This window comes from Chelonoidis abingdonii, chromosome 3 (assembly GCF_003597395.2).
Source record: "Chelonoidis abingdonii isolate Lonesome George chromosome 3, CheloAbing_2.0, whole genome shotgun sequence".
Classification (NCBI taxonomy): domain Eukaryota; kingdom Metazoa; phylum Chordata; order Testudines; family Testudinidae; genus Chelonoidis; species Chelonoidis abingdonii.
The window spans coordinates 210,592,239-210,618,632 of NC_133771.1; the positions used below are offsets into that span (position 1 = coordinate 210,592,239).

General features: G+C 39.1%; 1 protein-coding gene across 2 annotated transcripts; it reads left to right on the forward strand.

The window, feature by feature from the left end:
• Positions 1 to 75: 75 nt before the first annotated feature.
• Positions 76 to 25,238, forward strand: TRMT6 (tRNA methyltransferase 6 non-catalytic subunit). 2 transcript variants are annotated; one of them, XM_075064496.1, is made up of 12 exons: positions 186 to 263; positions 827 to 899; positions 5,104 to 5,231; positions 5,651 to 5,760; positions 10,568 to 10,659; positions 10,744 to 10,827; positions 12,162 to 12,286; positions 14,901 to 15,265; positions 15,633 to 15,718; positions 20,705 to 20,807; positions 20,888 to 20,974; positions 24,176 to 25,238. In XM_075064496.1, the coding sequence occupies exons 2-12, from the start codon at positions 886 to 888 to the stop codon at positions 24,347 to 24,349; spliced, it is 1,368 nt and encodes a 455-aa protein (XP_074920597.1). In that variant the 5' UTR covers positions 186 to 263; positions 827 to 885; the 3' UTR covers positions 24,350 to 25,238. The 2 variants fall into 2 exon arrangements, with proteins under 2 accessions (XP_032634960.1, XP_074920597.1); XM_032779069.2 differs by lacking the exon at positions 827 to 899 and having other exon boundaries at positions 76 to 263.
• Positions 25,239 to 26,394: the final 1,156 nt, after the last annotated feature.

The following is a 26,394-nucleotide window of genomic DNA, read 5'->3' on the forward strand; positions in this document are numbered from 1 at the left end:
ACAACGCTGCGCTGGCGCACCCGGCCGCCGCCAATGAGAACGTAGGTCAGGGTTCGCAGCGCGTGCGCAGTGCGGGTCCCCACCGGAAGTGGCGCGAGGGCCCAGCAGGCAGCACACGGAACCGGCAACGGCCGAGTGGGGGACGCGCGCGCGCGCGGGGCCATGGAAGAGAGCGTGAAGCCAGGTCTGCGCATCCGCGAGGGGGACTGCGTCGTGCTCAAGCGGGACGAGGTCTTCAAGGCGGTGCTCGTGCTGAGGCGGAGGTGAGGGCGGGCGAGCGAGCGGCCGGGCCGGGCCGGGCCGGGCCCCGTTCCCTCACCCGAGCAGCCCCGTTCCCTGCTGTGACTGTCCCGGCATTGCCCCTCCCCCCTATAGCGCCCCCGCTGTGGCTCCGCGGGGCGCGACTGAGCCTGGGCCGCCGCCTGGGCGAGGAGCTCCCCTCAGCGCGGCTCCGTGTCCAGCGGTCCCGGTGACACCTTTGCTCAGTGTCGTGCGGTGCTGATGGGTCCATTGGCCCGTCAGTTAACGGTCTGCCCAGCACATGGGTGTGACACTTCCTTCCCCTGACACCAGGGAGGAGGAGAAGCTGTAAACAGAAACACGTGTTAGTTTCTGTTTAATGTAGTTAATAAAATGTAGCTTTTCCCTCTTGTCCTGTGTCTGTTTCCTTTCTCTCATCCTCCACAGTCTGTATCTCTTTCTCAGCATTGTTCTCTTCCCTCTCCCTGGATCTTGTTTTGCTCTTCCCTCAAAACTTTGCTCTATCAGTTAGTATTTTTCAAACTCATCCTATCAGACTTGCCCAGTCTCTCTTCCTTGCTCCTAGACATTTAAGAGCCAGAGAGAGAGATCAAAAGGTGGTGGCGGGAAGGTACCCTTTGTTCAATGGCAGTGCACAGGTGAGAAATCAACCTATCTCCCTGTAGCTGCAGGGAAGTAGTTGCCCCTGGTTTGAGGTCTGCCACTTTAGACAACTGGATATTAATACATCTGATAACTTTGAAATACTTTGAATGCTCATACTGTTGCAAAGTAGAGAAGAAGCCCTCTCTTTGTTCCCTATTCTGCCATAGACAATCCTGGCTGCAGCAAAGGTTTGTGTCTGGGGAGTTATGTGCAGGGGAGGAGGTCTGCTACTCACCCTTTCTCTGCTCTAGCATCTTGGCTTTGGTGGCAGGGTACCAGTAGTGAAAAAAGCTGGCAACACTTTTTTGTGTTTGCTCTGCAGCTATGAATGGTTACAGAGCCTTTGGAGTAGACTGCAGATTTAGGAATACATCACTACATTATTTTATATTTAGTTCACATTTAGAGTGTTATACTTTCAACTGTAAAGGCTAGAAACTTAACTGAAAGCTTTGAGTATGTAGAAGTTTTTGTTGCTCACTATGGGAAAGTCAGTTTTTCAAACTCTGGTCACTTTTCAAGTTAGGCTTGCTCTTTCAGAATTGGTCCTGAAAACCATTGTTGTACACACAATGTGACTTTGACGGAAAGAGAAAAAAAACACATCCAGGATGCAGATTTTGTGTGTAATACCGTTTGCCTTCTCTGTTAATGTGGATAACTGCTTAGAACAGAATTCTGATTGGCGGGACTCCTCGAGTCTGTTTCCCATCTCTGTCATGTCTGCAGATGTGCTACTTACCTTCTTACCCTGTATTGCTATCTTGCTAAGAGAGTCTGCATATCACTCTTAAATTGTTAGACAAATTGTTGGAATAAGTTAGTGTTGAATTTTTAAAAATAATTACTAAAAACATCATACTTAGGTAGAGTGTTTATTCCATTTAAGACCAAAATCTTCATACTAAGAAGTAGGGCTGGAAAAATCCACTTGCCAAGATTGAGTGTCAATCTTCTGGGCAAGTACTATGATTTTATTTTTGTAAGTTTCTAGTTACTGTGGTTGTAAACTAGCTTTCCTAGTATGAACTGACTGCAAACCAATGTTGTGTTGAATCTGTTGAAACAGAAGTACCAGTTCATCCTTACTCTGATGCTGAGCCCAGTGCAGGGACCAAGAAAAAAGAGGCAGTGCACCATCACAAATCTGGGGGGCTGTCAGGGTCTGCTTTGGCTCCTGGTACAGTAGAGTAGCCTCAGAGACAGCTCTAACTAATTTGCAATGTAGCTGCAGCTCTGGACTGTTGTGGTGACCAGGATGTAGGACTGCGCCCTACCCCACGCTTGCCTTCTGTGCCAGGGAATCCTATTGGGGCAAGGCAGCTTCTGGTTATGTTGTTATAAGAAAAACAGCCAGGTATAAGGAGACCTTACAGTTACTTTGTGTTCACTTTGTGCCTGGTTCATCTGTGTAAAGTGGATGAAGAGTAGCAGTTAATTGCTCGCAGACAGTCTGAAATAATCGCTATGAAAGGGATAAACTCAGTCTTGCATTGGAGAGTATTGCATTTGCACAACAACGGGATATCAGTTTTGATGGAGATACAATGACATTTTCCTAATTGTGCGGAGAGACTACATCAGTGCTGTTACTGCTTTTCAGATGGTGGGAGAAAGCCAGCTATTTCTGTTGTGGTGTACAGATGCCATTGTTTTGGTAAAGATGCATTGGAAGAGGGGCCTCCCACCTGTTCTCTGTGGAGGAGGTGGTACAGTGGAGAATGCCACAACCAAGAGCAGGGGTTCTTCACCTTTTTCTGAGCCCCCTCTCCTGCCATGCTATAAAAACTCGATGGCCCACCTGTGCCCCAGCAACACTTTTTCTGCATATCCAGTAAATTAAAAACCAGGGCTGGCATGAGGAAATAGCAAGCAGGGCAATTGCCTAGGACCCCATGCCACAAGGGGTCTGCAAAGTTAAGTTGCTCGAGCTTCGGCTTTAGCCCAGGGCAGTGGGGCTTGGGCTTCAGCCCCAGGCCCCAGTGAGTCTAACACCGGCCCTGCTCTCTGGTTTATTTTGGCGGACCTGAAACCTGCTTGCGCCCCCCCCTCCCCCCTTGTTGAGAACCACTACCCTGGAGCAGATGTCCAAATTACTTCCATATGTGTCTTCAGCTCTTGCCATTCCAGCAGATGACTGTGCACTTGTGTGTTTTTCAAAAACTGCCAGTAACATGAACTCTAAAATAATAAATCTTTCTTACTATTACACAGCACTGTTGTTAAAATCTTTTGTTAAATCCCAAAAGTCATAAACCGTTTTTTTTACATTCAGTTTCCAGGAGTCTGTTCCCCACTCCCAAACCAAATTATAAATGAAGGCACAATATATCAGTGAGAATCAATATTACTACAGGAAATTAAATAACTTCAGCATTAAGCAGGTTATTTTATTTCACAAACTGATAAGAGTCAGCAAATTCAAAGCCTGACTTCAGGCTTATGAATTCTGTGTGGGTATTCTGTCTTGAGTGGATCACCATGAAGTACGAGGACACATTTATATACATTTACCTGGCTTTTATTAAATCATAGCCTTTCTAGTATTTAACCTTGCAAAATTCTATTGATCCGTTGCCCAGGGGCAAGCGAGTATTTTAGATAAGCAAGTAAAATACCATTAGTTTTTTCATTGCCATTATTAAGATAAATACACAAGTAAATTTTGTATTTGGACCATCATATTTTTGATTATTTTTGCATGGTTGATTTAAATATTTGATTGCATTTAGAAGTACAGTAATCATTGCACACTTAAAAATGTATATGAATTTCAAATTCCAAGCAAAGGAATGTTAGAATATCAAAGAATGTAATGTTTCTTTGCTTTGTTTTTTTTCTATCTAAAAACTTGGTCCTAAACGTGTTTCATTGACTTGGTAAGAGACAGTCTGGATACTAACCTATGCATGGCACAAAAACTGTTAGGTACATTGCTTAAACCAGGGGTTGGCAACCTTTCAGAAGTGGTGTGCCGAGTCTTCATTTATTCACTTTAATTTAAGGCTTTGCCTGCCAGTAATACATTTTAACGTTTTTAGAAGATCTCTTTCTATAAGTCTATAATATATAACTAAACTATTATTGTACGTAAAGTAAATAAGGTTTTTAAAATGTTTAAGAAGCTTAATTTAAAATTAAATTAAAATGCAGGCCCCCCCACACACGTGACTAGTGGCCAGAATGCGGGCAGTGTGAGTGCCACTGAAAATCAGCTTGCGTGACGCTTTCGGCACCCGTGCCATAGGTTGCCTACCCCTGGCTTAAATCAGTAAGGCTTTGCTCAGCATAAAGGTCTATTTGCACTGATCAGCTTGCAGGATTAGGGCCTCAAGGAGTAATTTTGTTCTTTTGATTTTTTTTTTTTTTTTAAATCTCAGAGGTTAAACCAAAATGCAAGGTTCCCTTAATACTATTTTAACTGTAAGGAGATAACTTTCACTTATTTGAGTGTGTGTTGGGAAAACTAGTCTTTCTACCTGTTTCTTAGACCTTTTCCCCAAGTTTTTGCTAAAGTCCTTTCAAAGGGACACTGCAAGATTTATGGATTTCTAAGTCTCCACTCAGCTTTCCTTTCTGAGTGACAGTCCCCAAACTTACCCTATTTCTGCTGTATTCCTCCATTTTCATGCTCACATTTTTGACCCAATTCTTATTCTAAAACCTAATTCAAGATATACCATTACTACATCCTGCTATGTTACTTGGCAATCAGTATGTTGTTAATACACCTCTGCCCAGGTATAACGCTGTACTCGGGAGCTAAAAAATCTTACCGCATTATAAGTGAAACCATGTTATATCGAACTTGCTTTGATCCACTGGAGTGCACAGCCCCCCCTGCCCCCAGAGCACTGCGTTACTGCATTATATCCAAATTGGTATTATATTGGGTTGCATTATATTGGGGTAAAGGTGTACTTCCATGAACTGAAAAATATTTTTTTTTCTTTTAATCTCAATTTCTTTGGTCCTTTAAGTTTGCTGCACTCCTGGTCAGTTTCATGCTAGCATGGATGTATAGATTGTAGTAAATAAGTGCTTATTATCACTCTTATAGGACATTATATTTGAACTTGAATTTTATAGTACTATGTTTAATTGTAAGTAGATTTTAGCCCTGTATCTCACAGTCTCTTGGGCGAATTGATACTGAAATGATTATTTTTATTAATTTAGTTTTAAAAATTATTTCAGGAAAGTTATTTTCGAAAAGCAGTGGTTCTATCTGGATAATGCCATTGGACGTGTTTATGGAACGACATTTGAGGTATCTAGTGGTGGGAACCTTCAGCCAAAGGAAAAGATGGAAGAGACTACCACAGGTATTTGATGAGATTGACTTGTAATTGAAAAAAAACTGGCACCAAGTAAATGACTTCCTTACTGAGAACAAAGAGAGAGATTATTTTTCCATTAAGAATTTTATGAGCTTTCAGTAGCCGTATTTTGTCTGTCACAAGGTGCACTTTTTTGTCCTGCTGTGCTAATATTTCAATAGTACTGTGAAGAGTAAAGAAAGATTTTTAATATTGGCATGAGAGAACTTGATCTTTAACATGGATAAAGACATACTTTATTTTATTTATTATGGTTAGCTGATTGCTTAGGAAATTTAGTGTAAAGCCACTAAGCATGTGGGTTGAATCCTTGGAGGTCTGCTTTCTGTGAAATTAAAATACATTTCTCTAGTAAAAAATATTTAGAACTAGAGTATTTTACAAATTTATATCCTTTTCTTTAGAAACAAAAGAAGCAGGTACCGATAATCGTAACATAGTTGACGATGGAAAGTCTCAAAAACTGACTCATGATGACATAAAGGCTTTGAAGGACAAGGGTATTAAAGGACAGGTAACATTAAGGTTTTGGTGTCATTTCTGTGCTACCCTTATGGTTGTATTTGAGTTTATGAATTGGGGCAATTTTTTAATTTTAGTAGAAATACAAACTTCAGTACTTTTTCTTTATGACATTTTGTTTCACTTTTCCTTTCTACATAACTTGTCAAAATGTATTTTTACAAAGACAGTATTTTCTGGAAAGTCTTTCATTTAAGTTGACAATTGAACATTTAAAGAGGAACATGATTTGTGAACTCTTATCACATTAAGAATTGTCATGACATCAAAAGAAACAAGGGGGAAACCCAGAACATCAGAGAGAATGTGTATAATGTGCATAGTATTTTCATTCAGTTTTGACCTTCATTTAAATAAGGTCAGATACATAATGCAATATTTCCATGGTACAGATGTATATTAAAGGTCATACAATGATACATCACTATCAGAGGTCCAAGAAAGAGTTAAGGATGTGAAAGTATGCAAATGTTAATGTGAATATAGTACTACATGCTTTTAGGTTGTACCTAGAAAGCAGACTTCATTGATAAATTTGTTTCTGTATGCATCTGCATACCTAAGAGTTAAACAGTCTCAAGATGTTAATTTCGCTTTCTTGAAGAAGGAATTACCCAATTTCATACTACGGTAGCAACAGATAAAGGGATTTTAAAATGTTTAATTTATGACCTCTCCTGTGTACATTTTGGGTATGTTTACACTGCAATTAAACACCTATGGGTGGCCCATGTCAGCTGACTTGGACTTGTGAGGCTGTTTAATTACGGTGTAGAAATTCAGGCTCAGGCTGAAACCTGGGTCTGGGACTCTCCCCGGGGCTCCAGCCCAAACCTGAACATCTAATCTGCAATTAAACAGCCCTGCAAGCCTGAGTCAGCTGAAAAGGCCCAGTCATGGGTGTTTAATTGCAGTGTAGACATACCCTTCATTATATAAAACTTTCAAATTTCCAGTGTTTCCTTTCTAGTAGAGTTTGGGGGATCTCTTATGTTTATATCAAATAAACTTGCTATATTCTCCTTGCAAGGTCCAGTTTTATCTTCCTGTCCAAAGCAGCTCTCATGTTGCTTGTGTGCCTGCCTTGTAATAGATAGAGACTGAAGAGATATTTGTTCTGTTGTGCAACTGTTAATATCCATCAATTCCAAAGGAATGCACTAATCAGTTTGAGAGCCTTGATAACTTTTGTTAGTTCTCATCTGTGATAGAAGACATCTCATGTGGATAACTGCTTTCCTGTGTATCATCAGCATTTCTGTGCCATATCTGTGATATATTGTTAATACAGTTTATTAAAATATTCTACTTTGGGGTAACTGATTACTGAAGTATAGCCATAGACTTCATTTCGTGTTTGATGTTAGCTTCCATAGACAGTGTTCCGTCATGAAATTGCAGTTGGAGTGGTAGAAAGTATATAACTATTTGTTAGCTGCATTTTCTTGTGTCAAAGTTTTCATAGACTCTCCTAAATTAAGATGGAAAAGGCTTGTTCCTTGAGGGGACAAAATTTTTCAACAGTGATCAGCACCTTCAGTTGGGACCAGATGTTCAGAAGAATTCAGCACTCTGTTAATTGATGCTTCATTTTGCTGTTTATCTGGCATTATTCTCAGTGGAAGCTCTTGAGTACTTCTGGAAAAACTGGCCACTTAATTTAGATGCCCAGTATAGAGCAGAGTTCTTCTGAAAGTGTGACTGCTTTATTATAGGTTGGGCTGGTGGTAGATGTGGCACAAATTGTCATGTACACTGGAAGAAGAACACTGATTTATGTTTCACAGAATTACAGCATTAGTGACTGGAAAAAGCCATCTAGCCAATTTCTTTGTCAGAACAGACTTGTTCCTAGCAGTTTTAATGTTCTTCCCTGGGGTTATGTCTAGATGTTTAAATGTCTGTAGGTAGCAGGCTTCCACTGTTTCCTTTGGTAGACTTTCTTTAATATAGATTTGAATGGCACGTGTATGTGTTACTTGAAATTGTTACACAGTTCTGTTGTCACTTTAGAAAATGTTTAAAAACAAATTGCCCAAACTCCCTAAATTAATCCTTCTCCTGCTACCTCCATCATCCAAAATACATTAAAGGGACACTATTAATTTGAAATCTAGTCAATTTTTAAAAAATGAATTAAAAGTAGTTTAAAATACTATACATGCCCCTGAGATGATGATGGAAGGATGATGGAAGATGATGATGGAAGGATGTTAAATGGGAATGAGGATATGGAGGTTGATATTACCACATCAGAGGTAGAAGTCAAACTAGAACAGCTTAATGGGACAAAATCGGAGGGCCTGAACAGTCTCCATCCAAGAATATTGAAGGAACTGGCGCATGAAATTGCGAGCCCGTTAGCAAGAATTTTTAATGAATCGGTAAACTCGGGGGTTGTACCGTACGACTGGAGAATTGCTAATGTGGTCCCCATCTTCAAGAAAGGGAAAAAAAGTGATCCGAGTAACTATAGGCCTGTTAGTTTGACATCTGTAGTATGTAAGGTCTTGGAAAAAATATTGAAGGAGAAAGTAGTAAAGGACATTGAGGTCAATGGTAATTGGGACAAATTACAACATGGTTTACTAGAGGTAGATCGTGCCAAACCAACCTGATCTCCTTCTTCGAGAAGGTGACGGATTATTTAGACAAAGGAAATGTGGTAGATCTAATTTACCTCGATTTCAGTAAGGCATTTGACATGGTTCCCATGGGGAATTGTTAGTTAAAATTGGAAAAGATGGGGATGAATATGAAAATTGAAAGGTGGATTAGGAATTGTTAAAGGGGAGACTCCAACGGGTCGTACTGAAGGGTGAACTGTCAGGCTGGAAGGAGGTTATGAGCGTCCATTTGATCTTTGGCTTTTCCGTGTAGCACTTGTCATTGCAGCGTCTGTGTAGTGAGAGATTTTTTAATGCTTGGCATTTTCGTCTCCTGTACGAGAGCTCATGATTATACAACAGAATTTGTTCCTCCATAAAGTGGATCAGATCCAGGTATCTCCCGTATCGGTCCCATTGCTGGAGCTCTTTTTGATTTGAGACTGCATCGCCACCCTGTGCTTGATCAGAGCTCCACCGCTGGGCAATTAGCGGAATTGTATTCAAAAGTCGCGGGGCTTTTTCTGTTTTACCTGCCCGCTGCATCGAGTTCAGATTGCTGTCCAGAGCGGTCAGTGGTGCACTGTGGGATACGCCGGAAGGCCTCAATAATGTCAATTTTTTCTGTCCACACTAACGTAATCCGATATGTTAATATCGAATTTAGCGCTACTCCTCTCGTCGGGGAGGAGTTAAGAAATCGATTTTAAAGAGCCTTTATATCGACATAAAGGGGCGTGTTGTAGTCGTGGACGGGTATACTCAGCGGTTTAAATCGATTTAACGTCTCTTAAATCGATTAATAAAGCGTAGTTGTTACTCAGGCCTTAAAGAGGTTGGCTGATTATAGCCTGGCCAAAAAAGGCTCCGGGGGATATGCTTGTCTTATATTAAATATATCAGGGGATTAAACATTAGGGAAGGAGAGGAAATTATTAAGCTTATGTATACTAATGTAGACACGAGGTCAAATGGGTACAACTGGACGCTAGGAAGTTTAGACTTGAAATTAGACGAAGGTTTCTAACCATTAGAGGAGTGAAGTTTCTGGAATCAAGCCTATCCGAGGGAGTAGTGTGGGGGCAAAAAGCATATCTGGGCTTTAGACTAAGCTTGATAAGTTTATGGAAGGTTATTGATATGATAGGATGTTTTAATTTGGCAATTGTTTCTTGGAATTATCAGCAGATAGGTTCTGCTCAATGGGTCTGCGATGGGATGTGGATGGGAATGGGAGTTTATGCAGAGAATTCTTTTATGATTGTGGCTGAGGAGCCTTGCCCACATGCTCAGGGTTAGCTGATCGCCATATTTGGGGTCGGGAAGGAGGTTTCCTCCAGGGCAGATTGGCAGAGGCTCTTGGAGGATTTTCGCCTTCCCGTGGGCAGCGTGGGGCGGATGGGTCACTTGCTGTGGATATTACTCTCTGCTTGGCATGTTTTTATAGAAGTGGAATGGGTAGGGTTCTGTGGCCTGTGTTTGTGCAGGAGGTCAAGACTAGATGCTCATATTGGCCTTCTGACCTATGAGTCTATTGAGATCACCTGCCAACTTTTAGTGATTTTTGTTAATTTCCTATTTTTTAAATATTTTTCTCTCCTCTGATAACTTTGCATGAGACACACAGAGGAAACTGACTCTTACAGGGATAAATATTAAATTGACTATATTACAAAGTGTTATCATTGCCTTAAAGTAAACCAACTTGAAAATATTGATGGCTCTTTTCATAGTTCAGTTACAGAGAATCCTTCGGTTATGTTGGTTTGCCATATATGTTACACTTTGTGGGTTGACCTGTCAAGATCAGTGCTTCGTTTTGCTTAGGATTATACACACACCTTGAAAAGGACAATGCTGCGCTAAAGAAACATTCTCACAATGTAATTTTTAACTGCCATTATTCTGAAAGAATGTACTCTCCATTTTTGCTGCCTTTTTTTTTTTTTTTTTAATTTCTATTTGCAATTACATAGTATTGTTGAAAGAGACAGATGTCTTATGTGCTCCAGTAATGAGCAGGAATTTACCATGCAGACTTTCATTGATGTTAATGGCAACTGCATACATAAAACTTTAGTGAGTGAGAAATGTTTCTTATGTTAACGCCCTCCTTAAAATGTATGCTGTTTGTGAAATAAGTGGGAAATAACTGGGTACAATAAAAATAATCGTTAATCTCTCTTTTTCCAGGAAATAGTTCAACAGTTAATAGAGAACAGTACAACGTTTCGAGGCAAAACAGAATTTGCCCAAGATAAGTACATAAAGAAAAAGAAGAAAAAGTAAGTTAAGCTCACAAAACAGGGAAGTTTAGCAGTTCTCTAACTTGTAGAGCTTTAAGAATATTACTGTGCTTTTACTTACAGATATGAGGCAGTTATTACAATTGTAAAGCCATCTACTCGCATTCTTTCAACAATGTACTATGCAAGGGAACCTGGGAAAATCAAGTAAGTATATTTTAAAAGAAGTAAATGTGAAAATGCATTTTTAAAGTATGATTGAAAACATGATATTTTAAAGTTATGAATTAAAAATGATGAATTATACATTTATTTTTTCCTATCAATACAAAATTTCTAAATAGTGAAAAATAATTGAGGAACTAATATCCCCTTGGACTTGGTAAGAAAAGTAAAACATCTATATGAGACCAATTGTACCTTTTTATCTCATCCCATAAATCCCCTCAGCTGCTGCTGAACAAGTTCTGGTGAGCTGTCAATTCCCACTTTCTGATCAGACAGGATCCTGCCTCTGTTTTGTGGGTCAGCAGCCAAGAAATGGGGCCATCTAGCAGAAATAAAGAAGGGAAAAACATTAAAAAAAAAAAAAACTTTTTCCTTCTTTGTTTTTTCAAAGTTTAAAAAACATAATTATTACTTTCCAGAACGCTCCCAAATGTTTAAAATGCAGTTGGGGTTGAAAACAAACCAAGCCACATTTGACTTAATTTAAATTACATAATGGAATAATTACCTGTTGGGGTGGGTGGGTGTGCATGTGTGTGTGTATATATAGATATATAATTTTGTTTTTTCTTCCCAACCTGGACTTATTCATTTTTTTTAATCATATAAAGTAGCCATAAGATATTGAGACTGTCAGTTAGACTGCTGCTTATTATTTTAGCTATGATTGTTTAACTTTTATCTTTTCTTTCCCTTCCATTCTCTCCTTCATTTATTTTATTCATCTGTTAACTCTTGTCGTGTTGTAAGCTCTTTTGGGCTCTAGCTAACTTTCTAATTACTTGTATATAGCACCGAGCACAATGAGACCTTGATTAATGATTGGGGCCTGTAGGTGCTACTTCTCCAGAGAGGGAATTGAAAATATTATAAATATAATGATCAAGTGTGCATTATTGGGAATAAAATTGCTTTTAAAGACAGTTCATGTCCTTACAAAACTGACTCCAAGGTATTTCACAGAATTATACAGGAACTTGAAAGAACTTGCACTCTGGCTGGTGCACACTTATATCAGTGCATCAGTACATTGACCGTTTCATCTCCTACCCTTTAATACTTCCTCTGAACACTTTTATATACTAAATGCCTTACTGCATCTGACTGCGTGTTTGTTTTGTTCTCAGTCTTGATTAACACACTTAGTTGTATTCTACTGCACTCTGACCCTGCATGTCATTGATCTAGTTCCTGAACAATTCCTTTTTTAACCTGCCCCTTGCTGGTGACAGTTTTATAGGCTGATGCACAATGTTTTTAAGTCTAGACAAAGCTGTTTGGCAATGAAAGTAAAAGAACAATTTCTTTTCTAGCCATTTGCGATATGATACTCTAGCTCAAATGTTGACTTTGGGAAATATCCGAGCTGGCAACAAAATGATTGTGATGGAAACTTGTGCGGGCTTGGTTCTGGGCGCCATAATGGAGCGAATGGGAGGTAAGTAGTACAGCAGCTCAGAGAAGAACAAAACTGATGCTTGTTTGAAACTGAGGCAATAAGTGTTTGTTTACAGTACTTTACGACACTTTATCTTAATTTAAAACAACGCTTAATGTTTTGCTTGTAATTTCTGTGGTATTTAAAGGGACACAGTCAAACTGAAAATCACGTTTCAATTTGAAAAGTTTGTACCTAAGGTTACTGCAATTGAAAGAACATAGAAAAATATATTCTCTTTTCATTTTGTTTACTTTGTACATGCCAAATTACTTTGTGTATAGTCCGTCTCAGTGTTGTGGTGTTGTTGGTCCATTTCAGTTCCGTCTCATACATCGCTCTCAAAGATGGCTTTGGGGGCCCACGTACAAACTCTCCCTCTTGCAGGACCTGGGGAAAGTTACCAGTAACAGCAGCAGTAAAACTGCAATTTGAGAGGCAGCAACGGGCCCCCAAGTGTGTGGAAGATAGACTCATAGGTCAGAAGGGACCAATATGATCATCTAGTCTGACCTCCTGCACAAGGCAGGCCACAGAACCCTACCCATCTACTTTTATAACAACCCCTAACCCATGACTGAGTTATTGAAGTCCTCAAAATTGTGGTTTGAAGACCTCAAGCTGCAGAGAATCCACCAGCAAGTGACCCAAGTTCTTGGGCTTGCCCACCATGCTAGATTGAAAAAGACCTTTATAAATATCAGCAGGGAAGAAAACCTCCTATTTTACACAATAACTAAATAGCACGTGCAGAATTTATTTTCTAAGGGAGTGCTATCAAACTTGATTTCTGTTTAAAAATGCAACTTGACAGTTTCTTATTAATAAAGTGAAGTGTTAGTAAATGGGACATGTAAGTAAACAATATGTAATGGGCTGTGTGTTTATTATCTGATATGCCCACACCTGGTGTGTGTTGAGGCACAAGTTGCAGCATCATGGCTTAGCACTCAGGATTCCTGTGTATTCGCTGACAAACGCATACCGTATTGTTAGGTTTATTTTAAAGTTTTTTAACAGCCTGCTTTTCAATTCCCGTAGGGCTGCTAATTTGTCACGGCATTTTTTAAATGAAAAATTACAGAGCAGTCCAGGTAAATGTAGTAGAAGTCATGTGTTGCTAAACTTACTGTGACTGCTCGCTGATTTTTTATTTAAAAAGTTCTCCTCATGCTTCAGAGCGGGCACCAACCACATGCAAGAGCACCACCCTCCGCCCCCAGCTCGCCAACCCTAATCCCATCCCAGTCGAATGGGAGGCGTGGAGAGAGAGCCTGCCCCAAGCTCACCAGCAGTAACAGCTCTTGTGGCTCATGTCCCTCAGGGCTAAGCCCGGTGCCCTGCTCTGAGCATTGAGGCCTGGTGCGCAGGATTGCAGCGCAATGCAGCTCAGCTTTCATCCCCCTCATCATGACGGAGGGTTCAGCATGCCAAATTGCCATGGTGCTGCGACTCCATGTGCCAAGTTGCAACATCTGAAGCAGGGAGGTGGGCCCAGCCCCACTAGACAGGCACCGCTACTGCCAAGTGAGTCATGGCCACAGGAAAAAGGTCACAGACCAATGGGAATCACGCTATGACTTTTCTCCCACCATGACAAACCTGCAGCCCTAGCCAGTGACTTTGGGGTAGTAGGGTTACCCTCTGAAGCAGAGGGATGGAGGTAGTAATTCCAAATTAATTATAAACATTTGATAAATGTTTGTCTGTGGTGGAGTAACCTTGATGTTGAAGAGGCTGTATATATCACTGCATTTTCTAATGTCCTTTAAACTAGTCAGATTATACCTTTCAACCAAACCATCTGATAGATATAAAGAAACAAAAAAAAAAAGGCGCCAAAGGAAATTTTAATAGTTTCAAACTTCTTTATGCCAGTGTCATTAGTGAGTTTCTGCTGCTTACTGGTCACATACCATGGGGGAATACAGCTAAACTAAATTACTCCCAAGGCCCTTCTGTGCCAAAAAAAATTTAAAATTCTGCACACAATATTTTAAAATTCTGCCAATTTTGTCAAATAAATGTGGAGGCTCTACCATGACATTGGGGAGCACTCTGCAGCTTCCCCCCAGGGCTTGTGGAGGTGGGAGGTTTCTGCCCCACAGTGATTTACCGCTCTGTCGGCTCCACAGGGCACCCGAAACATACAGCTGGGGAGGGTTGCATGACCATTCTTGTGACTTCCCTTTTCTTCCTGTCAGAAAGTATTTTTTGTGCCGGGAATTGAAGAATTCTGCAGAGGACATAAATTCTGCACATGGACAGTGGCTCAGAATTCCCCCAGGAGTATTAAATGCTTGCTTAACAAATACATATGGTCTAAAGGGGTACATTGTGCCTTCTGAATTGTAACCTATTATTCATTCAGCCGGGCATTCCTCATCTTTCCTGGCAGTCAAAAACTGTTTACAACGTTAAATTTTGCAAAAGTTACATTAACATTAGACAACTTATTTCTATATTTCTAAATTGAGATTTGAATCCAGACCTGCAGTGATGATACTGTCAATGGCATTATGGTAAATCTGGTTAGAAGGTGAGGACACTAGAGGACACTAGAGTCTGTCACTGATTACTTATAAATTTACTTTTATTTATTTTGTGTTTAAAGGTTATGGATCCGTTATTCAAATGTATCCAGGAGGGGGACCTGTTAGAGCAGCCACAAGTTGTTTTGGATTTCCAGAATCTTTTTTCAACACTCTTTATGAATTCCCTCTCAGCAAAGTGGACAGTCTTGTCTCTGGAACATTTTCTTCTGAGACTTTGCCTTCAGAGCCCGAATATAATGTTCCAGTAGAAGAAGAAAGCAATGGGTCACTTGATGAGAAGCAGACTTTGACACAGGAAACAGAAGAGGAATCCAGTACTGAAGCAGTTATGGAGAGCAATGAAACAGAAGAGCAAGAAACAATGGACCTTGTTGCTGAAGATACAGAATATAAAGAGACCAAAGAAAAAGGAAATAAAGAAAATGTAAGTGTGTGTCTTTTACTAGATTTCCCTGGAGTCACTGTGACTATAGACAAGCAAACTGTATCGTAACTTGGAAAAGATTAACCAAAATGTTAGTGAAACTTTTTAATAGTCCTCAAAGTGCAGTTTTAAACTATATAGTGACTGGAAGGGGGGAAAAAAACAGGAGAAGGGTATTTTACAATAATGTATCTTAGTTTAAAACCTGTTGTCCCTTGAATCAGGACCACCAAAATAGACTCTCTTTGTATTATTTTGTAAATTCAAGACCACAAAGCTGCATAAAGTAAAGCAGTTTTTATGTTCGTGTGAAGTATCTGATGTATCCTGGCCATTTAAAGTGTTATTTCTGTTCTTGTATGCAAAGATTCGGGAAAAACAAAGAAAACAACAAGAAAGGAGGAGAAAACTGGTGGAAACTGCTGCTTTGTTGGAACAGAAAAATGCTGATGGGTGAGTTTGTTGCAGACCATACTTTTATTCTTAATATAAATATTTTGAAGGACATAGCTTTTTGCTCTGGAATAAAAGTGAAAACTATGCTGCTTGAAAACACTCATCAGTTTATATGGAATACCACAATTACTCAGTGTGTGGTGTCTTATTCATCTTATCCCTCTGCCTTCACTTTCTTCAGAAATGACAACTGCTTCTTAACACTGAAGTATTTGCTCGGAAAAATAGTTTCCCAGAAATGTGTTATGATTATAGGTGTGGAAGACAATGGGCCACAAAGCAGTGTATTAAGATGTGGTCTACACTATGAAAAAGTTTCAGATTGTCAGTTCTAGAGGTAACAATTTTCACTAAATATCAGTATCCTTTGCAGGAAGGAAGCAGGTATATTTTGGATTTGAAGTTGGTGATTTCAGTTAAAATCGTGGGTTTCAATTGGATAAATTAGATCATCAGTTTGCCAAGTTGTAACTACTCCATTCAGACAACATCATTTCTCTTCTACATGTGAAACACTTTTTTTTTTTCCTTCATTTAACCCAGATTTGTCAGAATTGGTTGCACCAAACTGGTAATTATATAAAGACTTCATATAAAAAGGTGATAGCAAATGTGATTCTAGAATCCCAAAGCCAGTACAATATACAAGCTTCCTACAAAAGGCCATTTTTTTCATACTAACCTTTACAAGTGTGAATCTTTAAGTGACTCAGGTTGGCTATTTTAATTGTAACTTCACAACACTGATATTCAGTTTTTTCGTGCTAAAAGCACTTACAGATTGAAAATTAAGACCTAACTCCAAAAATTATTTATTCTGAAGCTTATTTGGTTTCTTTATGCTACTCATACTTACAGAGATCGTACTGAGGATATGTCTGAAATACTTGCAGGTATTTAAAACATCATGATGGAGCAGAAGGGAGATTTAGACAAAAAGGGAATTTAGTATGTTGCTCTCATTTTTTATTTTTGTGCAATTTTTTTTAGGGAGGAGTGGTATTTTTTAGGAGGAGAGCTATTTTGCCTAGTATAGATGTTAGTAGAAATAATAGTTTTTCAAAGTTTGTATAGTGCATAGTGACTGGTTTGGTTTTATAAAGAAACAACACTTTTTCATGTTTTGCTGTATAATAAATATTCTAGTGTGTTTTTCACTAGGTGCCATGAGTTGGCTGCCATTACCAAGCACTTGTATTTTTTATGAAGAATCAGATATAGATAGTAATATGTTTCCACTCTTGTTTCTATTCTAAAATAATCAGGAGGGCAGTAGAAAGAATTTTTACTTATATGCTGACAGTGTGATCTACAGGGTCTGCATATGGTGCTTTATTAAACAGGCTGAATAGGGCTTTTTACTACTGTCCATCTTGCATACTTACGAATAAATGTATTTGACTATATATGAGGGTCTGGTGAGGATTAGAGTACCAATTTTTGCTACTGAATTTTTCTGCAGTGAGGAGTACTTACTGTAAACACTCTTCCATTGCTGAGCATCTTCAGGTATAAGGAGTCACATTTATGGTTACCATCTCTCGTTTCCTTTTGTACTCTTTCCAGACCATATTGGGGTTTTTTAGGATTTTTACGTAAAAGGTCATTCAAAATAGTCAGTGAAATACGTCTACATTTCAATCATTTGGGTATTTTTTTCTTCCTCCTCTGACATATGATAATGGCTTGTAATAATGTGTTATGCTGTAGGGACCAGCTTCTTAAGGACTGTCTGGGGGTCACTAGGGAGTGTTTTGGTAAGAGGAAACTGAACATTTCTAGCTTCTGAGAGGCAAACCTGTTCCTGGAATCTTGCATAGAGAGAATTCCAAATGGCTCTTCCAGGGACGCCTTTCTTACTTTAGCCTGCCCTACCTCAAGCTGAGAACAGTGAAGTGGATGGCGGCATACCTTGGGGAAGTAGCTGGGGCAGAAGTAATCTGGCATACGATCCAGAGTGGCTCTAGTCAGGTTGTCAGTACAGCATGTGAGTGGAAGCAGACAGGGAGCTTTGAACTCTTTCTGCCATCAGTGCGGAATGGTCTTGTCATAGGAAGCAAGGGAGGACTAGAAAGGTAGAAGCTATCTCACTTTTGAGCTAGAGGGGAGGGACTCAAGGCTTCTTGCAGGAGAAGAAGAAAGATGGGAGTTGGGTAAACTCAGCACCCGTTTTTGGATGAGTTTGCTCCTCTCAGGTGTTGTAATCATAAACTGTGTTCTGGATTTACTATTCAAAGTGAATGGATTAATTTTTATTCTGTTCCATTTTCCAGCAATATACTTTTTTCCCCAAGATTTTTGCTTGTCTGTGATCATAATGCTATGTTTGTACTGGGGTCCATCGCTCTAATTCCATTCAGGAGATTTTAAACTCATTTCATAGGATGGAATGAAAGCATTCTGAGGTGTGTTTTTAAAAAAATAAAGTGGTAAGCAGAAATATCATTGAGTCTACAAATGTTACGAAAAATAGAGGTTGGTTGTATCTCACATATAATGTATTTCCAGAATTAGTCCATCACATTAATCTTGAAGCAGGCCAGATTGCCCGGTGGCACCAATATATGGCATTGTGTGAAAGAAGAAAACAAAGTTTGATTAATGGACTTTACCTCATCTTACACTTATCATCCTGTTGTCTATCACAGTTCCTCACAGTATTTACGTAGCTCTCCAAACTGTACTAGATAAGGCTTGGGAATCTTTTTTTAAGTCATGCTTGGTTAATTCATGAACTGATGCTTTCCAAGGGAAATCAGCTTGTCTTTGCATCTGAAAGGAAGTCCTTGTTCTGTGTAGCTTCTCTGCAGAGCAGAAGGGCTTATGGACTGGAAAGTAGTAGTGATCTCCCCTCCATTTCGGCTTCATTTTTAGTGACCTGGGCATGTGCATCAAAATAACTGTTCCTTCCCCATGCTGGGTAACCTTGACTCTTTCCAGTATTGTAATCTACTGGAGAACAAGTTAATGAGTTAGAACTTGAATGTAAAAGCAGCAAAGAATCCTGTGGCACCTTATAGACTAACAGACGTTTTGGAGCATGAGCTTTGGTGGTTGAATACCCACTTCGTCAGATGCATGTAGTGGAAATTTCCAGGGGCAGGTATATATATGCAAGCAAGCTAGAGATAACAAGGTTAGTTCAATCAGGGAGGATGAGGCCCTGTTCTAGCAGTTGAGGTGTGAAAACCAAGGGAGGAGAAACTGGTTTTGTAGTTGGCAAACCATTGAGGTGGCTTTGAAAGAGAAACTGCTGAGCTTCAGTTCATCTGCAAATTTGACGCCATCAGCTCAGGATTAAACAGAGACTGTGAATGGCTTGCCAGCTACAAACCAGTTTCTCCTCCCTTGGTTTTCACACCTCAACTGCTAGAACAGGGCCTCATCCTCCCTGATTGAACTAACCTCCTTATCTCTAGCTTGCTTGCATATAGATGCCTGCCACCGGAAATTTCCACTACATGCATCTGACGAAGTGGGTATTCACCCACGAAAGCTCATGCTCCAAAATGTCTGTTAGTCTATAAGGCGTCACAGGATTCTTTGCTGCTTTTACAGATCCAGATTAACACGACTACCCCTCTGAAACTTTAATGTAGTGTTTGTAAATTAGAAGAAGAGCTTATATAGACGTCTCCCTAAGCACAGTTACCAGAAGATGTTAACAGTGTCTTGAAGTATGGTTTAGCAGGGTAACTTTTTTAATTAAAACTTTGGAAACTGGAAAGTGTAAATTGGATCATGCTATACAGTGGACTATTAAATGAGGGTTGAAAGAGATACTGAATGTGAAACTATTAAATAGGCAATGACTCGATTTCTTTTTTCAACAGCTCAGTGCGATGTGATCTTGAGTCACAAATGTGAATATAAGGATTAGGTTCTAAACCTTTTTAAATAAACGATTACATTTAAATAGAATTTGCCTGGTGTAAAGACTATCAGGTGAAAATACATTGAAATAATAAGCCACAGCCAATGGTTAATGGTAAAAATCTAACAAGTGAATTTGGAACTAGATTTCTGTTTTATAAAATCGTAATGAGAGCAGTTTGGAGAAAGTTGGATGTGGCAAAAAACTCCTAGGAAAGACATTATGACAGGCATAGAGACTTTTGCATATGATAAAAAGGATGTATTAACAAGCAAAGTTAGTACACTTCTGTCCACATTGCACAATACTGATGAAGCAAGGGAAGGAAGCATTTTAATTCTGTAGAACATTGGGGTCATTGTGGGTCTTAAAATTGTTGCATAGTGACACAGGTGCTTTTGTGATGCTGTTGGTATGTTACTTTATTTTATTTATGAAGATTACTTATAAAGCAGTGGATTATTTAAGTCAGCAAGCAGTAAACCCTGATTTAAATAATTGATTTTAATCTTGTTTTGCTTTGTACGTTGACTGTTTCTTAAGGAAAAAAACTTTCTCATTGGTTGATACAACCATTAAAAACATGTTGATTTGCAACCAAATATAGCCTTTACATTACATTTAGCACCTTTTTGCTAACCAGGAGGATGCACTATATTTATACTTGGTTATTTAAGTAGTTGTACAGCTTAATATAGATTTTTTTCAGATTCTTAATTTTTTAAAGAAAATGTATGTTAGAAAATGGTGAATGACATTTCTTATTTACTTGATGATGATTTTGTATATGGATTTATGTCAGGTTACATTTGGATCGAAACTTGAATTGAATTGAATAAAGAATGTACAAAAGCTAGCATTTTAAAAATTGTATCAGCTAAATGAAACTAACCATCTGGTCATCAAAGATATTAAAACCAATGCCCTTAATAGCTATAAAATATTAATAAACTGGAAATATACTTTTGATTCTTTGTTTCTAGAGAACTACATTATAATAATTAAAAGTGTGTTTTATGTGATTAATGCAGTCAGATGACTGACAGTTTTTAACAAGTCTCTTGCCCCCTTGGAAGCAGAAAACTAACCTGTAAAATTTCTTGTTACAGCTTAATTGTAGCCAGCAGATTCCATCCAACTCCTTTGTTACTTTCTTTATTGGAATTTGTTGCTCCATCCAGACCTTTTGTTGTCTATTGCCAATATAAAGAGGTAAATCAAATATATATGTTATAGTTATTTTTGTATTTTAAGTTTGAGACAAGTTTAGTTAACTCATTTTTTTCTTCCAGCCATTATTAGAATGTTACACAAAGCTGAGAGAAAAAGGTGGTGTTATTAACCTCAAGCTCTCTGAAACCTGGCTACGAAATTATCAGGTAAGAGCTGCAGGGAGTGCCTATATGTCAGGGAAATGCAGTCTTGTAGAAAATAATGTCAAATACTCAACTTCTCATGAATTAGTCGTTTTATCCAAACTCTCCTCTCCTTGTGCCGAATTCCTGCAGTGTTCGGAGGATAACGTAAACAGCAAGGGGCATGAGGGGCAATCAGAAGAGGTTCTGTACATTAGGCGTAAGGGAAGGACAAAGGAGAATGTAGGTCCACTACATAGCCGAGAAGGAGAGCTAAAAACAGATGACAGCAAAAAGGATGATGTATTTAATGCCTATTTTGCTTCCGTCTTGACGCTAAAAAGGTTATTTGTGACCATAGGCGTAACACAATTAATATTAACAACAAGGGGAAAGGAATGTGAGCCAGAATAGGATAAGAACAGCTTCAAGAATATTTAGGTATGTTAGATATACTCAGATTGGCAGGACTTGATAGAATTCACATTAGGGTACTTAAGGAGCTAGCTGAAGCAGTCTCAGAACCATTAGTGATTGCCTTCAAGAACTCATGAAGGTCAAGTGAGATCCTTGAGGACTGGAGCAGGGCAAACATAGTGTATCTTTTAAAAGGGTAACAAAAAGGACCTGGGGAATTATAGATCAGTTTGCCTAACTTTGATAACTAAAAAGCTAATAGAACAAATTATTGAACAATCAGTTTGTGAGCACCTACGGGATAATAAGAAATAGCCAGCATGGATTTGTCAAGAACAGATCATGGCTGGCTAACCTAATTTCCTTCTTTGACAGGGTTACTGGTTTAGTGCCTGGGGAAAGCTGTAGATTTTAGTAAGCTTTTGACACGGTCATACACGACTTTCCCATAAGCCAGCGTTTCCCAAACTTGGGACGCCGCTTGTGTAGGGAAAGCCTCTGGCAGGCCAGGCCAGTTTGCTTACCTGCCCCGTCCGCAAGTTCGGCCGACTGCAGCTCCCGCTGTCCGCAGTTCGCTGCTCCAGGCCAATGAGAGCTGCTGGGAGCGGCAGCCAGTACGTCCCTCGGCCTGCACTGCTTCCAGCAGTTCCCATTGGCCTGGAGCAGTGAACCACGGCCAGTGGGAGCCGCAATCGGCCAGACCTGCGGACGGGGCAGGTAAACAAACCGGCCTGGCCCGCCACGGGCTTTCCCTACACAAGCGGTGTCCCAAGTTTGGGAAACGCTGCCATAAGCAAACTAGGGAAATGTGGTCTAGATGAAATTACTATAATGTGGGTACACAACTGGTTGCAAAACTCTACTCAAGGAGTAATCAGTGAGGTTCACTGTCAAACTGGGAAGACCTATCTAGTGGGGTCCCACAGGGGTAAGTCCTGGATTCCATACTATCAATATTTGCATTAATGACTTGGGTAAAGGACTGGAGAGGATGGTTATAAAATTTCTGGATGACATCAAGCTAGGAATGGTTGAAAGCACTCTGAGGAATAGGAGTAGAATTCAAAACAAACTTCATGAATTGGTCTGAAATCAACCAGATGAAATTCAGTAAAGACAAGTGCAAAGTACTACTTAAGAAGGAAAAATCAAGCGCACAACTAAAAAGAGGGGAATAACTGGCTAGGCAATACTGCAGAAAAGAATCTCGGGATTAAAGTGGGTCACAAACTGAATATCAGCCAGCAGTGTGATGCACTTGCGAAAAAGGCAAATATCATGCTGGAATGTATTAACAGGAGTGTTGTTTTTAAGACACAGGAAGTAATTGTCCCAATTTATTCAGCACTGGTGAGGCCTCATCTGGATATTGTGCCAATTCTGGACACCACATTTTAAGAAAGATGTGGACAAATCAGAGAGTCCAGAGAAGAGCAATAAAAATAATAAGGTTTAGAAACCTGATCTGTGAGGAAAGGCTTAAAAAATAATAATAAAAAAAAGCATGTTTAGTCTTAAGAAAAGACTGGGGGGGAGACCTTATAAATCTTCAAATATGTTAAGGGCTATTGTAGAGAGGACAATGATCAATTGTCCTACCATCAGTGGAGGTGGAGGTGGGGAACAAGAAATAATTGGCTTAATGTTCAGGAAAGAAGATTTAGGTTAGATATTAGGGGAAAATGTTGTAACTGGAAGGATATTTAAATAAGAGACTAGGTTACCAAATGAGGTTGTGGAATCCAGGTCACTGAAGGTTTTTAAGAACAGGTTAGATAAATACCTGTCAGAGATGACCTAAGTATGCTTGGTTCTGTCTCAGCATGGAGGAATGGACTAGAATACCTCTTGAAATCCCTTTCAGCCCTACATATCTATGATAACATCTAAAGTCAGTGTTTTGGGTACTGTCATATATGGCACATTTCCCAAAATAAAAGTAGTAACAAGACTCATGTCTGTACCTGAACAGTGAAAACTGGTTCTAAGAAAGAATAACATCTATCTGGCTTCTTTTATCTTTCTTTTTTCCTCTTGAGAAAAAGGGGGATGAATACAAATCTGAGGTTCCTCTTGGTCTTAAATCAGCCGAAACACCTTTTTGATTTATAAGCAGATTGTCCATCTGTTAAGGAGAACCCTGCTTTTTATTGACTCTCTCCATCTGTCGGTTAGCTGCAGTCAATGAGGAATTTTTGTACATTGGTTTGAGGAAATCTAGGGATGATTTAAACAATCAAAGTAGAAATATGATAAATATCTGATAATGAGGATTTTTTTCACACTTAAATTTTTTTATTTGGTGAAATTAGCATCTCTGTTAAAGCTTCGTACCACTCCGGTAATTCACTGATGGAGATGGTAGAATTGGAAACTAGCAATAGACAGACACTGTTGTGTTTACTATTTAAGTAATATGGGGTGTTTGACCAGTGGGGCTTTTGGGTAGTTTTTAGAAAGATCGAGTGACTGGGAACACAAAGGAACCTGTGATGCTTTCAGTTATTTTTTGGCTTCACATACCTAGGTGTATGAATTTATAACTTCTATGGTAATTGCGTGACAAAACTGTTTTTCCCCAGTGGTCACCATGGCAAATGTACAGCCCTATGTATTTCTATTGCCAGAGTCTGGAAAAATGAGTTTCAGCCGTCCAAAGGATTAAATATCATTGCATAATACAAATGCACTTCTCAGACCTCCTTTGGGTTATATGGCTAAAAGATTCTAGTCTCTCAAAGTTTTGTCTAAATTCCTTTTTCAAAAAAAAAAAAAAAATCACAGCAAATGTTTTTCTTCTTCGTGAAGGTCTTGCCAGATCGCAGCCATCCAAAACTGACGATGAGTGGAGGTGGGGGATACCTTCTGTCAGGTATCACTGTGACCGCGGAGAAGGTCCAATCCAATGCCAGCAGTTTAGAAGCACAGAAAATTGAAGAACCAACATCTAAAAAGCGCAAACTTCAAGAGCTTCATTGTTAACATCTGAAGAATTGATGTACTTTTAGTTCTCAGGAGTCTTACAATTAGTAATATAACGAATGTACTTTCCATGCTCTTGACAACAAAGAAAAATATATCTGTTACATACCTGCCAACAGAAGCAGAGTTGCACTGTAGAGAAAATTTTATCCATTGCCTCTGGTAACGACATGACAGGAAGGAGAGAAATTTTAGAGGCAACTTTGTGTCAGAACATCTTTCTTAACATAATCAAGCAACAGACATGTTAACAATTCATTAACTTCAGAAACACTTTCTGATGATCACATTGAGAGAAACTATTGGGTGAGATTCATGGATTAATGAAACCATCTTATTTGGTTGTTGCAGAAATGAGTGAGACTATGAAGTCCTCTACAGAGGAAGGGTTTGAATTAACATACCTAATTTAGCTTCTTGTTTTACAGCTACAGCAGATTAAAATATTTTGTACAGTGATCTGCTTCCCTTCTCAAATGCAGAACCCTGCCATTTTAAGTATTTTTTTTTAACCAGTCAGAAAGAGTGCAGCAAAATCATGCACTTTTATTTGTAATGGGAAAACAAAAAGAAAGAGAAGGATCATTGAAACCAAATCATCACGTCTTGGCCTCTTGTTCCTGAAAGGAAGAAATGCAAAACATCGGGTGTATGTCTGTAAATTAAAATACCAAATGTTTAAAATGTTTCTATTACTATTGCATATTTTCTTTTTTTGAAAGCTGGATTTGTATTAGTTTTTATTCTTTTTAATGTGACAAATTTGAAAATTTCCTTATTTATTTTACTGTTTTGTCTCTACTAGGTGTCTAGAATTTTTGTTAATTTGCAAAACACTTCACGTTTGCCATTTCAATTAAACTCTCAAAAATTTTCTTCTAAAGAGAGACACATTTTGTTTTATTTTCTTCTTTTGGTGGGAAAAAGCTTTTGGGTGGGGGCAGGGGAGGTTATGATACAAAATCACCCTAATCCTGTATCAGGATCCGGTAGCATGAACTGCTAGACCCGTGAGTCTCCCACTGGAATCATCAGGCTTCTGCTTGATTCCAGGGCTCCAGATCCTAATGGAGAATCAGAGCTCAGGGATGGAAGCTACAGTATACTTAAGGTGAGTATTTTAATAAAATATTTAGATTACATTAAAATGTAAAGCGTTGCTCATCATTAGACAAGGTTAACACTTTTTGGCATACTACTAACTAATAATCTAATCAAAATAGAAATGTGTGCATTTTAAAGAAGTTATGAACGTATTAACCATGAGTAAAATAATTACAATAGATTGAGGGTATTTTGCCTCCCGATCCCTTTGCTAATTTGTGCCTTTACAACCCTATTTTATGAAAATTCTCTCCCTTGTTACTGAGTGAAAGACCCATACGAACTGGAAGAAACTGACTATATAGGGGAAGTGGCAAAATTTACTGGAGAAAGTGCTGGCACGTACACAAAATGAACTGAAAAAGAGTATGGTTTCCTCTAATCTTTCATAATTTTAAGGGTTACAAATAAAATGCAGTAAAAAAATTCCAATATGTGACTTAATGTCCTTTTAATTAGTTATCTGGAGAAGAGTCTTGCTGAATTTAATCTGATTTTTCTAGGCCTTTTTTGCGGGGGAGGTGGGGTCAGGGTGGAGTGTGGGGTGAACTCATCTCACACATGCACTTGATTTCAGTGAAGATAGATGTTGGGATAAAAGATGCTTAAAATTATTGCATATATATGTATTACTGCTAAGTGAGGCAGCCTGGCCCAGAGTGATGGATATGGGGATGGAAGTTAAGGATTCATTAGTTACCCCGACTCCACTGACTTCCTGCACTGTGATGTTGGTTTAAATCTCCATTGCTGTATGTCTCAATTTCCCCACCTGTAAGACATAGCTGGGACCTACCTGCCATTTTCATTGAGTTCTTGAGATGCTTAATTAGTTGTCTTTCCACTACTGTGAAGGTGTAAATCTCTGTATCAGTGATACATATTAAGGTTACTGTTGATTGCCCAACCTAACCTTTGAAACTGTATTACCCCATTTGAAA